The 18,428-nt window shown below is 39.1% G+C and overlaps 1 protein-coding gene across 1 annotated transcript; it reads right to left on the reverse strand.

Annotated features, from left to right (window-relative positions):
* Window positions 1-5,442: 5,442 nt before the first annotated feature.
* On the reverse strand, window positions 5,443-17,171 carry NMUR2 (neuromedin U receptor 2; the record flags this gene model as incomplete). The annotated part of the gene is made up of 4 exons (XM_081937331.1): window positions 5,443-5,675; window positions 12,374-12,499; window positions 13,857-13,941; window positions 16,452-17,171. 4 exons carry the CDS (start codon window positions 17,169-17,171, stop codon window positions 5,443-5,445), a joined length of 1,164 nt encoding a protein of 387 aa, XP_081793457.1.
* Window positions 17,172-18,428: the final 1,257 nt, after the last annotated feature.

Genomic DNA, 18,428 nt, shown 5'->3' on the forward strand with positions numbered 1-18,428 from the left:
GCGATGATTCGGGGGCCATCAGTGGGGGGGCAGGGTCTCCCCTCGCGTTCCTCATCTTCCCGGATGGTCCCTGGAATCATCGCTCGCCACGCAGAATCTCGCCGCTGCTCCCAGGCTGTAATTTTCCGAGCTGTGCGCACGCGCCTGTTTTCCACGGCGTGGAGCAGCGGCGAGATTCTGCATTGCGAGCGATGATTCCAGGGGCCATCCGGGAAGATGAGGAACGCGAGGGGAGACCCTGCCCCCCCACTGATGGCCCCCGGAATCATCGCTCGCCGCGCAGAATCTCGCCGCTGCTCTACACCGTGGAAAACAGGCGCGCGCGTACAGCTCTGTCAGTCTCTCTCTGATTCCCTCTCTCACTCCCTCTCTCTGTTCCTCTCTCTGTCTGTCTGTCTCACTCTCTCACACACACACACACTGTGGTCACCTTGTTGAGTGTTCCAATCACATTTGAAACACTCAACAACTGGCCTGCATTTATGGTATTTTGCAGGATCTATGCTGCAAAATACCATAAATGCAGGCCAGTTGTTGAGTGTTTCAAATGTGATTGGAACACTCAACAAGGTGACCACAGTGTGTATGTTTGTGTGTGTGAATGAGACAGACAGACAGAGAGAGGAACAGAGAGAGGGAGGGAATCAGAGAGAGACTGACAGACAGAGAGAGAGAGGGGGGGGGAAGGAGGGAGAGAAAGATAGACAGACAGAGAGAGAGACACACACAGAGTGATTAAGTGAATGAGTGAGAGACAGACACATCCACATACACAGAGTGACAGAGAGAGAGGAAGGGGAGGGGAGAGAGACAGACACACACACACACACAGAGTGAGTGAGAGACAGACAGACAGACACACACACACACAGAGTGACAGATGGGGGAGAGAGGAGAGAGAGACAGAGATACAGAGAGACAGACAGACAGATAAACCCCAGAGAAAATGACAGAGGGAGACAGAGAGGGAGGGAGGGAGGGAGAGAGAGACAAAGAGCCAGAGAGAGGGAGAGAAAGAAAAAAAAAGTGGGAGAGAGAGATGAAATTAAAAACAACAACATACAAACCTGACTTACTCAAACTATCCAAGGAAATGCAAGGCCAATGTTCACATTAGTGGTTGTGACTTTGTCAGTCATTGTCAGGATGTAATTTTCTCTACATTGTAAGGCAAATTTTACGGAATTTAACGTTATCGATAAATAATATCGTTCTAAAGTTTTTGTTTTATTAGTTGTGTTATTTGTATCCTCCCGACCTATGTGGATACTTGCATGCAGAATATTCTCAATAAAAACTTATTGAAACTAAAATCAGTGTACCATCCTATGTATTTTCGGTTTTAAAAATGCGGCTCTCAAAATAAATTTCAATCGTGGTTTTGGGGAGATTTGGCTCAGTTGAAAAAAAAGGTTGCCCACCACTGCCCTAAAGGAACAACAGTCTAATAAAATGTCTGATGTTTCACACTTTGACATCACTGTAAAATCCGCTCCATAATATAATATGTCTTCATAACATTTTGGTTGTTAATTTCTAGAAAGTACCTAATTTACAGTATAAAACTGACGCTTGCTATCCCATGCCTGGTTATGCATTCCTCCCTATCTCATCATTTAAATAATTTAAAGGGCTATGTTGTATATTTTATATTGATTTCAAATAAATACTGTTTATCAAATAAATACTAACAAATAAATATAAATTGTGTGTGTGTGTGTGTGTGCGCGCGCACGTGTATTTACCAACCAAAATTGGGATAGGCAAATCTGTTGCTAAGTGGCACAGTCATAAATTGAGACATCACATAACCACAGCAACTTATGATGTCAGTTCTAACTGCAATCATAAAGCAAATCACCCATGGTCATTAAGTGTGACATCATGTAAGTGCAATGTGTGACTTTTTGCTGGCTTCCCCATTGACTTTGCTAAGTTCATTTACCATATGACTGATTGTCATCTTCTTCTCTTTCCTTCCTTTACCTTCATTAGAAACTTTTCCAGAGAGCAAGGGATTCACATAACTTTTCTGAAGTAGGGTAGTTTAAGCTTGTTCATTTGTTCTTTGAGTGAGAACTCTGGATTGATTTGTTGGATAATTTCTTGGCTGCCCATGATGCTCTCAAGGAGTCTTCAATTTCAAAGTTCAAACTTTCACTTCCATAGAATGCCATAGGGAATACCATGTCTTGCATGATTCTTATCTTCACACATACACACAAACACACACACACATGCACACACACACATAGATTTGGAATGTATAGTGTGTGTGTGTGTGTGTGTGTGTATCTCAGTGGCAGTTCAAATCACTAAAGCTATGTAACTGAGTAAGCTCCTGTTACTTGTCCCAGCTTCTGCCAACCTAGCAGTTTGAAAGCATGTAAAAATGAAGGTTGAAAAATAGGAAACACCTTTGGTGGGAAGGTAACAGCCTTCGGCATTTAGTCATGATGGCCACATGACCATGGATATGTCTTCGGACAGCTCTGGCTCTTCAGCTTTGAAACGGAGATGAGCATCACCCCCTAGAGTCGGGAACGACTAGCACATATGTGTGAGGGGAACATTTAGCTTTACTTGTTTAGTATTTAGCTTACATAGGCCTTCCTGACTTTGAAGGCAAGAACGGCTCACAGTACAATGTTGTATTAATCTCCTGTACTTCATACAATAGTGTAGTAAGCTTAGGTATTGGGAATGATCAAAGGGGAAAATGGTTAAACAAGGTCATGCCATCTTTACTCAATCTCCACCCTTCGTCGTGATGTTTCATGGACATATAGAAGGGGCAGAGTTTGTAATAAAAACTTCTAATCCTATGATACCTCTGATAGTAGGTAGGTGAACAGTCATCAGTGAAATGAATTGAAAATGCACTTGTGTGACCCTGGAAGGAAGCAAATCTAGCAAAGTGCAAAAATATGTAAGACTGTCCAAAGCAAAATAAATATTGAAAATCCTTGTTATTTTGAGGAATCAATGGAGGAGAGGTGGCTTATAATTATGTATAATGCAAATACTTGAAGCAGTTGCATGTTGTTGAAGTAAATGGGATCAGTCTTCTGAATGCATGACTTTCATGGATGCACAGAAGGAGAAAGTCCATTGATTGGCATGCATGGCATCAAAGCAAGTAGAGTGAAATTTATTCCTTTCTTTTATCTGCAAGCTTAACGACAGAGTTTTGCAAGTGCCCCTTCTCTCTTTAATAGATATGGAATCTATTCACAATGAACTTAATCTGGAGTTCAGCATGGGGAATGATAAGGAATTAGAAATACCAAAGACCATTGCTAAGGAATGGATGCACGTATTGCAGTTTCCTTAGGTGATAGGAATCAGTTTTCAGCAATGAAAATAGCACTGCTAATTTCTCTGAGGGATCAATAGACATATCTCAGGGGATAAATCTGACAGTAGCAGCAGAAGAAAGACTTTGGATATTTTTTTTTTAAAAAAATTAAAAAGTAACCAGCATTCTAAAAACTAAAGCCAACACAATACTGAGATTTTGTTCTTCAGTTTCATAAGGTACCAAGAACCAGTTAACAGTACCCAGGCTCTCACAATGATAATACAGGATGCCTGCTCAGAACCACAAAAACGTTTTTGTCCACAATAGGCCTGCTAACTCTGGAAGAAAGACACGACACAGGTCATTCTTCAGTGACATAGCCTGGGGTGCAAAAGTAATTTGTCATGAATTTCTTTGGATCCAAAATGCCATAATCTTCCAAAGTGGTATGCGTTGCAGCACCGCTCAGAGTTGTTTTGAAAGAGCAGCAGAAACGTGCATCTTTTCTATTTATAATATAAAGAGACAGACAATCCTATCATGACATTACAGAGAATATTTTGTTCTTTTTTTAAAAAAAAGCTAATATACGTTTATTTACCTTCTTTCATTAATAGAAAGGCTTTATTTACAGAATAAAAGATCATGAGCCATTGTGTAGCATTACCAGGCTTTTAGAAAAGAACATTTTGTTAAATAGAGGTAAGTGCATGTAGCTTTTGTTATTTTTCTTATTCTCATGAAATTCACATGGGAAAACATTGAGCTACGCTGCCACATTGAGACACACTGATAGAGAACAAATGCACTTTGTTCATTTAATCTGTTTTTATCATATAAACAAATTCCAGAGCACACGTCAATTCTTCTTCTTGCCAAAGATAATGTCCATAGGCTAACTTCAAAATTCAGCTATATTAACATTCTGCACAAACACACTTACTCATTTATGCTGTACATTTTTGGATCCCGCTTGTTTCATCTTTTGCCTATTTTCTTATATGTTTCTCATATATGAAAAAAAGTGATCAATGGCTAGTTTCTTCGGCACCTGGAAAAATGGCTCAAAACAATTCAGAATAAACTACCTTTTATAGTTCAGGAAATGTCCAATATGCAATTCATTAAAAGTTACCTCTTTGCTTGGGCTTTTCCTCACTAGAAAAAGCTAAGTAGTTCTTATTAATACTTATGACTGTACATGGATATTTTATTGCTAATCAAAGTGGTATAGTATTTTATGTTTTAACCTTCTGGTTTATTTTAAATCCATTCGATTGTAAGGGATAATCATTTTATGAAAATAATTTACCAATATTGCATCATATTTTACCTTGTATAGGGCCAACAGGGACTCCACTTCTTCAGGGTCTTGTGAAAAAATAAAGAGAATCAACAACTGATGACCTCCTTTTACTGGTCCACAATAGAAAGTGTCCTCACTCATTGCATTATGGTGTGGTATTCTGGCTTGATAGTCGTGGATACAAAGACATTACAGAGGGTGATGAGAACAGCACAAAACATTGTGGGCTGTCCCCTGATAACACTAGATGACATCGCCAGGACTCGTTGCCTTAGAAGAGTGAGGAAAATCCTCAGGGATGACTCACACCTTGGTCAGCCTTTCTTTATTCTCCTACCATCTGGAGGGAGATATAGAAGCATAGGCAGCCACACAAACAGACTGAAGAACAGTTTTTATCTGTGGGCTGTCAGACTCTTGAATGGAAAATAACTCTACAACAACATAGTTCTTGACTTGCGGGGCTGGCACATAAGTTCACATGGTGTAATAGGACTGGGTGTTTGTTAGTAGAATTCACTGGGCTAGGGATTTTTTTTGTCTTTCACTGTGTTGGGGGGGGGGTGCATCAAGGGATTCTCAGCCACTCATTGTACACATGTTGTACTCTGACAATAAAAGTTTGAATTGAATTGTATACTATTTCAACAATGAATAATACTTGGAATCTCTTAGGGTCAAAAGCATTGTTTCCATTTGGTCCTTATAGATCAACAATTCTTTGGCAGGACATTTAACTTGTTTGTTTATTTATCACATGTATATGGCTGCCTGTCTCCAAAAGATAGGCTCGTTCACAGACACCATTGTCGTGGGCTAATAAACAGGTGAGAAATCAGAAGAACGATTGATGCATACTTGGGTGACTCCACTCTTCAGCATATCCTGCTTTGTTGCGTTCCCCCAATATGAAAACACTTTGCTGAGATGTGGGATGGCTTGTGGAATGTCCGGGGTGCCAGTATTTGCACTGAGGAAAGAGGACACTTAGGAAAGCCATCCTAAAACGCTGGGAGAACACATGATAGATTATGGGATTCACGGCTGAACTCAAATAGAAGAAAACACCTACAGGAAAGTGAATGAGTGAGTGAATGAGAGATAGGTGAAAACAACAGGTAAAATCACAACAATTTGAAAAAAATATCAGGGAGAGAAAAGTGTACAAATGTTTTAGGATACTTATCTCAGTTTATAATAGAAGAATAGAATAGAATAGAATAGAATAGACTAGAATAGAATAGAATAGAATAGAATAGAATAGAATAGAATAGAATAGAATAGAATAGAATAGAATAGAATAGAATAGAATAGAATAGAATAGAATAGAATAGAATAGAATAGAATAATAGAGTTGGAAGGAACCTTGGAGGTCTTCTAGTCTAACCCCCTGCTTAGGCAGGAAATCCTACACTACTTCAGACAAATGGTTATAGAACATCTTAAAAACTTCCAGTGTTGGGGCATTCACAACTTCTGGAGGCAAGTTGTTCCACTGATTAATTGTTCTAACTGTCAGGAAATGTCTCCTTAGTTCTAAGTTTCTTCTCTCCTTGATTAATTTCCACCCATAGCTTCTTGTTCTACCCTCAGGTGCTTTGGAGACTAGTTGACTCCCTCTTCTTTGTGGCAGCCTCTGAGATATTGGAACACTGCTATCATGTCTCCAGTTTAACCAGTTGATAGAAATATGATTAGCTGTATGTGATCATATCTTTCTAAAACATAGTTTCTGCTGATTCAAAACTGTTACTTCAACTGTATTAACTGTTCTCTGAGATCAAAATGTTAAAAAGAAGTGCTCCCAACTGCAAGGAAAATCTAAACCAGTTTCCCCAAACTGGCAATTTCCATATGGGTGGACTTCAACTCCCATAATTCTATAAGTAGCACTGTCATAGATAAAAATTCTGGGAGTTGACGTTCACACATCTGGAAGTTGCCAAGGTTGGGAGACATTGTAACTATTCATAAAATCATTACAATAACATGATAATATTGTCAGGCCTGCAGCCATATTCCTTTTGGATCTTTGGCCTGCCACACTTTCTATTATTCTACTATGCCGTTTCTGTTGTGGGAAAATGGGAGGGAGGATGGTACGGAGTTAAATGCTATGTAACCAAAATAAAATTGTTTTCTAGAATCCAAGGTCATCTTTTGTCTCTACACCTCTGCACCTGACCGGAACTGGATGGGTGGAGCTGCCAGCATGGCAGTGGAAGATTGGACCATGTGATGGACTTGTGGATGTGGGAGCAAGATCATGAACTTTCAACTGAGTGGGGAAAACCAGTTGGCTAAAGTATTACATGACAGCTAGAAATTTCCATTCTGGGATATACCATCTTTATACCACTGCATACAATTACACAGATAGGATCTTTTTACCATATACTTGCCCATCTACAGATTTTTTCCTATATCGCCTCCCCACTTTTAATTGGCAGATTTATTGTCATATGGGATAGTCCCAATTTGGATGAAAAAAAATTCTCAAAAGGTGGGAGAAAAGGGAAGGATAGAAGCATTTATGATTGTATTTGGAAAGTGTTTTGTTGCAATGTTTTATTGAACCCCTTCACTGATTTTGACAAATCACAGAGATAGTGACACAGTATTGGAGAAGAGCGAATGCTGATCCTTTCTTTGAACAAGGGAAGAAAGAGAAACCGGAAGTTGAACTATACTAGGAAGTAGCACATTCAAAAAGATCTGGGAGTCTTGAATGTGAGTATGATGCAGCTGCTACACGATAAGCTGAATCAACAAAATGGTAGATCAAGAAAACTAACCACTCCTCTGCATTCTGCATTTGACTGATTACAGGCTAGACTAGAATATAGCATCAGATCTTATTGCTACATGTTAGAAATGAAACTCATACCATTAGAGATGGTCCACTAGCATTTGTAATGATTTTGCATATATTTAATAGCAAAAGTGCTGACTCTAGTTCACAGTGACATTTAGAGATTCTGTTTTTTCTTAATTATTTGGATCCAAACAATCAACAGGATAGCACTTCTGCACATTCTCATTAAAAAAAAGGCCACGTCTTCAGCACAAATTTAGACCAATTCTCATCCAAATTATCCCATTATACAACAAAGGATAGGCATTGACTCTGTGTATGTACTTGCTCTCTTTACTTTCTTGGTTCTTGTCTCCAGCAGGCAGCCAGCGTACCCTGGCTGGATGGCTGATCAAAAAATTACATTGAACAGATTAAATAATGGTTTGGCTTCTTTTTATACCTTGCACTACTTAGAAGATAATAGGAGCCAATCCCAAACTACAGAAGCCTACATCTACACCTTATTGTTAGCCCTGTGTCAACTTCGAAATGGCGTGGGCCAAAGCAATGTTTACTTTCACTTCATTTCTTAGTTGCCACTCATTGGGGGGAACGGGAGTTACAATGCACTGGAATGTGGTGCCCTAATCCACTAGACAAAGCATTGTCCAGAAGCAGCTTGAGAACCAAGGTCATGGCAATGAACTTCTGCTGAGACTGAGGGGGAAGCTCCCACTGGATTGATTGGTTAACCTGATCCAGGACACCTGAAAGGGGGTGGGGACTCTCTACTTTGAAGCAGTGGTGGGTTCCTACCAGTTAGGACCAGTTCGGCCGAAATGGTAGGGGTTTGGTGGCCTGGGTCGCTGGAACTAGCAGTGACCCAGGCCTGTCGCGTCCCCAAACTGGTTCTCCGGGCAGTGCCATAGGCGCCACCATCTTATTTTTTGCTTCTGCGTAAGTGCACAGCAATTTTTATTGCTCTGCGCATGTTCGCGCAGCGCATCCACAAGCAAACAGGCAGTAGAGACTGCCAGAATCCACCCCTGCTTTGAAGCATGAGAATTACCCAGAGGTAGCTTCTTCACCTTTCTAAGTGCCAATGTACTCAATAAAAGATTTTTCAAGCCTGAATGGAGATTCTGTGTCCTGATTGAATTGGGGACATTGCTCAGAACTATGACATCCTGCCTCTTTTTCCAGAAGCACCTGCAGTGCATCAGCAACATATATGAATGACTTCAAGTCTGTAGGATGAGAAAAAAAAGGCTGTACACCTTATTGTTGAAAAACAATAACCCCCTTTCTTTCTAACCTTTGATGGAGACAGCTCTGTTGTTAGGTCAAAGTAGGGCAGTTTAGACTTCTGATTGTGGATGTTCTAAAGAACATCACATTTTGGATTTGACTGGAAGTTCTCCAGCAGGACAGATGTGTGTGTGTGGGGGGGGTGGGCTCTCAAGAGTCTCACATGAACCCTGTCTGACAAACTGTCTCCAAGATCTTTTTTAGATTGGAATCCCCCTGGAAGGGGGTGAAGAAGGGGCAGTGTCTCATCAGACCAAGGAGGAAGCAACAGGTCCCTCACAGGTTGGAGATTTGACCTCTGAATTGGAGTAGGGGTGGCAGCATGGCAATATGCTGCACAAGAAGCTGACTTCCAGGCCAAAGCAAATGAACAGGAGTGTGAGGAAGAGTTGAAAGACTGGTAAGAAAATTCATCTAACCCACAGCTATAAATCAAACTTGGAAAAGGCAAAGACTCTTGAGAGCATAAATAATATTGATGGTCAGCTCAGGATTTTTTTCAAAAAGAAAGAAAGAAAGAAAGAAAGAAAGAAAGAAAGAAAGAAAGAAAGAAAGAAAGAAAGAAAGAAAGAAAGAAAGAAAAGGAAAATGGAGGGTTGAAACACTAACCCCCTCCTCCCCCCGAAAGGGATAAAGCAGAGAAATAACAAACCCACTCAAATCCTAATTCTAAATTTGGCTTCCAACTTGAAAAGATTGTGTTTTTAAAGGAGTCTAGCAGCGTGAAGATTTATTTCGTCCAAGTGTCTTTTAACTAACATATCTTAAGCAATCCCAATTAATGAGAGATGGAATGCAACAAGGGAGAAAGATCAAGAAAAAAGCACTGACAACTGATAACCTAATCTTGCCTGTGTGAGAAATTCTAATTAACTAACCACCATAAATCAGAACTTGGGAAAGCAGGAGGCGAAGAAGAAACATACCTGAGTTTTGGCTTATGCATGCTTGTTCCAATTAATATATTTTGAGCAGCTATGACCAACGAGAGGTGAGGAGTGACAAGGAAAGGAAATAATAACAGAATCAAGAACTGGGAAATATGAGGGTTTTTCCCCCCTCCTTTTTTTTCTGCAAAAGATTAAGATGGCTCCAGCTTCTTATCCGGTTTCACGGTAGTTGAATTAACTAAATTTAAGGTGGACCAGAACCTCGAAATAAGACTTGTATAACTGACTGCAATTTTGGAACTGGACATTAAGGAAGAACAAAAGACCAAGATGGCTCCCGTCGCTCTTCCCCACAGCAGCTGAAGTAGATAAACTTAATGTGGATCAGAACTCTGAAATAAAAAACTGTATAATTGACTGTAATTTTGGAACTGGACATCATGGAAAGCTGGGAATTTGAAGAACTACGTGAAATTAAAAAATATATGCATAAATCATTAAAATCAAGCCTAAATAGAATTCTGATCCCAGAGAAGCAGATATTTAAAGAAGAAGGCAAAGAAGAACAGGGGCAAGATAATGAAGGGGTAGAAATGGAGGGAAATAAAAAGCAGACAAAAAACTCCATTGGACTTGGCAGTGGTATAGGGAAAATTGTAAAAGGGGGATGTGTCACAACAAAAGGGAAGAAAAAGAAGACAAAATATGTTTTGGAGGTTGTTAGTGGCATGAAGAAAATTGAAGTAGGAGATTACGCCCCAAGAATGAGAAATATAAAAGATCGTTTTGACTGTGGTTTGGGGAAAATTGAAGAGGGTGGACATGTCAAAACAAAGAAAGGGAGAAGGTAGGAACAGAGAAGTGGGACAAAAGACTTAGTAGGAAAAAAATCAGACAACTAGAAATTGTTATATGGAAAAATATAAAGCTAAGATTCATTCCTAAATATGACAATAAAATGGAGTTGCTAACTGGCTGAATATGATATTGGAAAGATAATTAAATAAAGGTTAAAATATATGGAATATGGACAAATATGAAACCGATATGGGGAGACTGTAAAGCAGAGGTTTGTGATTCACTTTTATACATAATAATTAAACTGAGTTGCTAATTGATTGAATATGACAATAGAAGGGCAATTAAGCATGGGTTAAAATATATGAAACATGGACATATATAGAACTTTTAAGGTGATGAACAAAGTGACATGTTTACCGCTTGTTATTCTATATAGTAGATTAAGGTAATTGTAATGAACATTGAACAGTAAAGATTGCCAGTTATAGGTAATTAAGGGTAATCTAATCCAAGATATGGAAAAATGGAGAGGGAACATGAAATATACTTACAATGGGAAATTATTGAGATTTAAAAACAGAATCACAAATTGGGGGCGTGTAAGTATGTATAATTATATAAATATAATGATGAGAATAGCTGGGAATTGTAACCAGGTCTATATCTCGTCCAAAACTAGGCTGGGGTGGTGGTGGTGTTTAAAAGCACAATGACTATATATGTATACTTTTTTGTTCTATTTTTTTTAAATAAAAAAGGAGGAAGATATATGTTAAAATTATATATGTATATTCAACAGGAATTATAAATACCATCAACATAAAATTGAGCTTGCTCAGAAACTGAAATACACCAAGTAAATGAGATGAAGAGTGTGAAATAGAGGAGAGAGTTAAGAGAAGAAGAGAGGGATAGGAGAGAGTTGAGTGGGAAGAGGAGGAAAGAAAGGAGGAGTGGAAAGGGGAGAGAGGAGAAGGAGAGAGGAAGGGGAAGTAGAGAGAAGAAGGATGACAGAGGGAAGAAAGGGGGAGGGAGGGGGAGGAGAAAGGGAGAAGAAAGTGATGGATAAGATACAAATATGGTATATAGCGAGCAGAAGAGCTAATAATTGTTTTTGGGAGTTGATGGTAAGATGAATTGATGTAAACGTAATAATACAATACGATGTTGGCTATGTAATAGTATACATGTGATTAGATGTTATGCAAATGAAAAAATTAAAAACCTTTATATTAAAGGTACCTGTGGGATCGCATCCTGCCGCACACATCCCTGCGACCAATTCGCTCTCACAGGGAGGGACTTCTCCTGGTGCCGTCCACCAAGCAATGCCAACGGGCGGCGCCTAGGAGTAGAGCCTTCTCTGTGATGGGCCCAACCCTCTGGAATGACCTCCCCCCCGATATCAGAACTACCACCGACTTCCGCTCCTTCCGACAAAAACTAAAGACTCACCTGTTTCGATTAGCCGGCTTGGCCCACTCATAGTTTTATTTTACCTCCTGGCAGATATTTTAATTGGGAATTTCTGGGGTAACTATTTTAAATTTAATTCTCTGGGGTATTTTTAGGGGTCGTTTTTTAAATATTGTATTTTAAATGCTTTACTTGAATGTACAGTTTTTATAACCTCCTCCATTTAAGCATTTAATTATTTAAGTATTTAAATATTTAAGTATTTGTGTATTTATGTATTCTTTTTATGTATTCCATTGACTGTACACCGCCCCGAGTCCCTTTTGGGAGAGGGGGCGGTCTAGAAATGTGAAATAAAGTTAAAGTTAAAGAACAGCACATTTTTAATTATTTAAATTCTTCTTCTTGTACTTATTGGAAGGGAGAACAGGTAACATTCATTTAACTTCATTCCTTATGTGCTTGGGGTCTATACATCTTATTGCAGACTCCTATTTCCTGTTCAGTCTGACAAAATATTTAGGGTCAATATTATATCCAACTTGAAATATTACCTGAAACCACATGAATAAGGTTGAATATATTGGCAAGAGGTTCTGTCCAGGTTGCAACAAAGCTGTAGAAAAGACGATCTGTGTGGAATGGGGCCCAACATACCCCAAAAACGATTACTAGGACAACTGTCAGAGAGAGAATGAGAGCAGAGTGAAGTGCATGCTTTCTTGGTTTAATGTGCTCCCAACTGATCAAAACCTGGGGGAGCTCTGGGAATTTATTTAATACATCTTTTTATATTAAGTATATATAAATTGTATTTCATTTATCCAGATTTGGAAAAGTGAAGGAGAAATAGAAAAACTTTCTTGGTAATGCAAGTCTGAGTACAGACAAGGCAACATTCTGTCTAGTTGGGTAGACTTACACAAATGTGCTTCTACCATCAAAGTGCAGGGGTGTCAAACTTGCGGCCCATGAGCCAGATGCATCACACACTGGCCACATCCACTCCCAGTTTAGCAAAGGGGGAAAAAGTTGTGATATGACACATGATGACGTGTTATTGCAAGTTTGATACCCCTGTCTTAGAAGGAGAAATAGAATTGTGGCAACGTTTTTCTGGCCCCAATGAATCAAAATTTATTGACAGAAGTACATGTCATATACTTGTCCTTCTGATCAACAAAGCAGCTCCCCAGAACAGTCTCATTTATCTGGAATTAGAACAACAATGTCTTCTCAGACAGCAGATACTCCATTCTTCTTTCCTTCTGCTACATTCATTCTTGTTTCCTTCCTTTCTGAAATTTTCCATAATGAATAACAAGCTGCCGGCCTTAAGGATGCCCAATTTAGGGTAGTCCAATGGCTTGTGGACATTGATTTACAATATCTACAAGCCAGAGCCAGCAAAACTTGCTCCCCGCTGACTTTTAACCAACTTAATAATTACGGATTGTGGATGGCTTCCTATTTTTATACTTTAACCATTCCAAAGTATAGAAGAGCTTTTTCCCTAGCTCGCTTTAATGTCTTGCCCTCAGCACTTTTGGATGGTCATTTTAAGAGGCTCCCGACTAATGAGCGGCTATGCCCTTGTGACAGAGCCGAGGTTGAAACTGTGGAGCACGTCCTTCTATTTTGTCCCATGTATAATGCAGACAGATCCAAGTTACTGTCTCTTCTTGAAATCGTCCCTTCTAGATCTAATGGCTGTAATTTGTTTGTATATTGCCTTGGAGATGGCTCCTCATACATCACCTCTCAGGTTTCCAATTTTTTCTTAAGAGCTGTAACCATTAGAGGAGAACGCTGTAACTTTCCTTAGTTAACCTTCTGGTGACTGATTGCTATGATCAATTCTCTTATGTCTCTTTGTACTTGTGTTTTGGTCTGTGACTGTAAATAAAATTACATACAATAACAAGCTGGACCCTGATTCCTATTTAGATGATATCTAATGGTCTTCTAAAATATATTATTCTAGACTTACCTGCTTAATAATATGTCAATAATACAAAACCACCATTCTGTACTTACACAACATCTTTGTGATAGACTTTCTGGATGATAGTTTGATATTCATCCGCATTTCTTTTACTTCCACGGATCTATCTCTTCTCAACTAATAGGAAGGAAAAGTAAGAAAAATTAAAGGAATTGATCTGATGACATCTCAGAAAATCAGTTCAATCAGACAGTCTTTCCATCAGATTTGCTCATATTGTAACTATTTTTTCTAAAGTTGTTGATCGATGCAACCTGTTTGAGATCATTATCGATTCATCCTACCTACTTTGATAAATAAAGCAAAGTCACTTAGGTAAAATTATCCTTGCTTGTAGCATTGTAAGGATACATAATAGAACTGAAGTGGTATTCAGGATAACACAGCAAATGCAACAGAGGATAATAGTGTAATACTGTACATAGATAAAAACACTGTTTCTTCTGGTATATTTTTCCCAAGGTTTTACTTTATGCTTGTTTGTTTGTTTTGTTTTTATTGGATTTATATGCTGCCCTTCTCCCAAAGGACTCAGGGTGGCATACAACATTAAAAAACACACATCCTAAAAGTTAAAAAGAAATTAAATACATATCCCCCCAAAAAACCACCGAATTTATAGGACAATACATTTAAAAATGACTTAAAATTAACAGGCCAGGCTGGCTTGCTGGAAAAGCCAACTTTTTAGGGTGCGTCGGAAGGACCGGAGGTCAGGGATTATGCGAAGCTCCGGGGGCAGCTCATTCCAGAGGGAAGGCGCTCCCACAGAGAAGGGTTTCCCCCTGGGGGTCACCAGCCGACACTGTCTGGCCGACGGCAACCTGAGGAGGCCAACTCTGTGGGATCGTACTGGACAGTGGGAGGCTACTGGTGGCAGTAGGTGGTCTCACAGGTACCCTGGGCCTAAGCCATGGAGCGCTTTAAAGGTCATAATTAATACCTTGAATCGCACCCGGAAAACAACTGGCAACCAGTGCAGGCCGCCTAAAAGGGGTGTAACATTGGAGCACCTAGGTACCCCCATGACAACCTGCGTGGCCGCATTCTGGACCAGCTGAAGCCTCCGGGTGCTCTTTAAGGGCAGCCCCATGTAGAGAGCATTGCAGTAGTCCAGGCGAGAAAGGACGAGGGCATGAGTGATTGTGCCCAGAGCATCCCGATCCAGGAAGGGGCGCAACTGACATACCAGGCGAACCTGGTAAAAGGCCCCCCCTGGTCACGGCTATCAGGTGTTCTTCTAAACTAAGCCGCGTATCCAGGAGGACTCCCAGATTGCGAGCCTTCTCTGAGGGGGCTAAAATTTCTCCCCCTATCATCAAAGATGGAACAAGATGAACAAATCGGGATGACGGAAACCACAGCCACTCAGTCTTGGAGGGATTGAGCCTGAGCCTGTTCCTCCCCATCCAGATCCGCACAGCCTCCAGGCATCGGGACATCAAGATTCTAGTGAAATAATTCCAAAATTCTGAGGGGTTCCCCCACTTTTCCTCACAAACACATTTAGAGAAATCCTTTGGGCAAACATTTAACATTTTCTTCCTTGTGATCAAAAGAAATAAATAAAAGCCTTTGGAACAAGTGAAAGAAAAATGGGCAGTGCCCAGTCAGTGCTGCCTTCCAACTAATTGTGGTATTAATCTGTATTTTTCTTGAAAGAATAAAACTAATTCTACCCATCACACTAGTTGCATACTGAATAATGCTATAATATGATTTGTTAGCTCCAAGTGAATTTCCCATATTTTTTTCTTGAAAAACTAGAGACACTTACATTGCTTTTTTAAACACGTCAAATGAAATTAAGTTACATTTCTCAGAAACTAAATAACCACAATGCTGTTTAAATCATTTTCTCTACCAAGTGTCTGGATGCAGTTCTAAAACTATATTGGCCAAAAAGTAAACTTATTTGACATTTTTTCCAATCGCTTAAACAAGAGAATAACAATTCATTCTGTGGCAACTAGCAAAGCATTTATTTGAGCTTAATATATTATCCCTGTTATGTCAGAGGCTTAGAAACTTTTTTTAAAAAATCTAGAATGCAACCCAATAATTATTTTTATTCATGTATCTTTTTCCCCACCTGTTTAAACAGTATCTGTTATTCTGTGCTATTATATATACTAAGCAATAATGCAGGGCTTTTATGAACAGATTTCATTCTGATTTTAATTAGGAGCACATGCGTTAATTCTGGAATCCTACTACATGTTGGCATTATTCCTTAATAAATTCCATGAAAAAAATATTAGAATAGTGTATGTGCATGTGCGGGAATTAACTACTAACTTTTAAAGCCAGAAATCTGACTTGTTGATCTTATACAGTAACAAAGAAAATTAAACTTCAGATAAAATGACATCCTGGTAAAGGTGCTAGAATTAAATTCAACTGGAATTATGTTACAAATAGTGTTGATAGCTGGTTTCTTTAATAATGAGAAAATGGCTTTTTATTAGCAATTGACTTCTATATGGTAGCATTTTAAAAATCACTATGCCTTTCCAAACAAATGGCAAAACTGAAAAGATGCATAAAGTATAATTTGCAACCATGTTAAATAAGTACAGTATCAAATAAACTAGAGAAAAGCAAGGCATAGTTTAGTCAGGACTCACTTTCAACCCCATCAGGCAGTAGAGAATACTGATGACACTCATTGGAAGCACATAAAACAAGAGAGAAGTAAACTGGATGATCCAGTTGTAAATCCACATAGAATTGACCACAGTACAAATTGCAGAACCAGGGACCTCTGTACGATTTGGAAAATATTGCAGCTTGATGCCATGGACGCTGGTATTGGGAAGCGAGAAGATGATTGAGAGAAGCCATAGGATAAGGATGATCCTCAGAGCTCGCTGCTGGGTATTTTTCAACCTGGCTCGGAAGGGGTGTAGAATGGCCATATATCTCTCTATGCTAACCATGGTGATGATCAGGATAGAAGCAAAGCACACCGTCTCAAAAAAAGCTGTTTTAAAGTAGCAGCCCACCAGTCCAAATAAGAAAGGGTAGTTGTTCCACATTTCATAAACTTCCAGAGGCATCCCAAAGAGTAATACCAGCAGGTCTGAAACAGCAAGGCTAAAGAGATAGCAATTAGTGGGTGTTTTCATGTTTCTGTGCTTGAGAATCACCAAGCACACTAAAAGGTTGCCAGACACACCAACTATGAAGATCAGAGCGTATATCCAAGTCATAGGCAAGGACAGGTGGCTGTGTTTTGGTCCATATAGAAAAAGAAGATAGTCTTCAGTGCTATTAAAATATTTTCTTAGTGGTTCTGATTTTTCCATCCCGTGAACATATTGAGATATATTTGTGGTACAATCCATTGTAAGAGCTGTGGATAGAACAATCTCTTTCCTGGTTCCAGTTTTATTTACATTACCCAAGAGTAGTTGGCTTGAGAAATGAATGGAAGTGGAGAGCAGGAAAGATGGAAACAAACACAACTAGAGAATCTCCTTTCAGACTGAAAGCTGTTTGTGGATGTGTCTCAGTACATTTGTGTTTCAATAATTTCCTTTGAAGAGCCTTTTCAAGAGTAAGCTCCTCCTTTCACAGATACTCATTGGCTAGCTGCATGAATCAAATTATATGTTGATCAAGATTTTCTTGACTATTCACCTCATCTTTATTGAAAGAAACATATACTGAATAAGAGGTAAAGTTAAGGAAGGGGGAGGAATGAAACTTAAAATCTGAATCATTGATATAAAACCATCTACAAAATCCTTAATTTGTGAATAATAATCCCAGAAAGGGAGAAATGCAAGCTAAATGCTAATGCTTAACTAATGTTCTGCTATGATTCATTTTTTCTGAACTAGAAGCTGTAGCTATAAAAAAATAAAATAAATCTAAAATTAAAGCTTGCATCCTGTAATCATTTAGTCCTTCCTGATCTGGATGCTTAGCATCTAAACAAGCAACTGCAATAAAGAGAATCAGATAGAGATCGTACATTAAGATAATTGGAGAGAGCCATGTATTGGCTGGTGCTGCACTTTATATATTATATGTCAAATAGGAAATTCATATGGTATAATAGTACCCCATTCATGCAGATCCAAAGTACCCATCTTGTTTAAAACATACGTACAAAAGCACAACTACCTTACAATTTAAAAAAAAAAATCTCATCAATGCCCTGATTTGCCCGGATTTTCCTGGATACTATGTGATGGCATCATGTTATTTTTGTAATAAATTAGTAGAAATGTAGAATAGGAAATAACATCAGATGAAATCCAATCTAACTTCTTGTTATTCTTGATGGCTTTACTATATATTTTTATATGATAGTTTTGTGTTGTTGTTTGAACTTAGAATAAGAGAATACTTTAGGTAAAGATAAAGGTTCCACTCTCACATATGTGCTAGTCATTCTCGACTCTAGAGGGTGGTGCTCATCTCCATTTCAAAGCCGAAGAGCCAGCACTGTCCGAAGATGTCTCCGTGGTCATGTGGCCGTCATGACTAAATGCCAAAGGCATACGGAACACAGTTACCTTCCCACCAAAGTATTTTTTTCTACTTGAATTTTTACATGCTTTCAAACTGCTAGGTTGGCAGAAGCTGGGACAAGG

The sequence above is a fragment of the Natrix helvetica genome, assembly GCF_964273705.1.
Source record: "Natrix helvetica genome assembly, chromosome: 1".
Lineage (NCBI taxonomy): Eukaryota > Metazoa > Chordata > Lepidosauria > Squamata > Natricidae > Natrix > Natrix helvetica.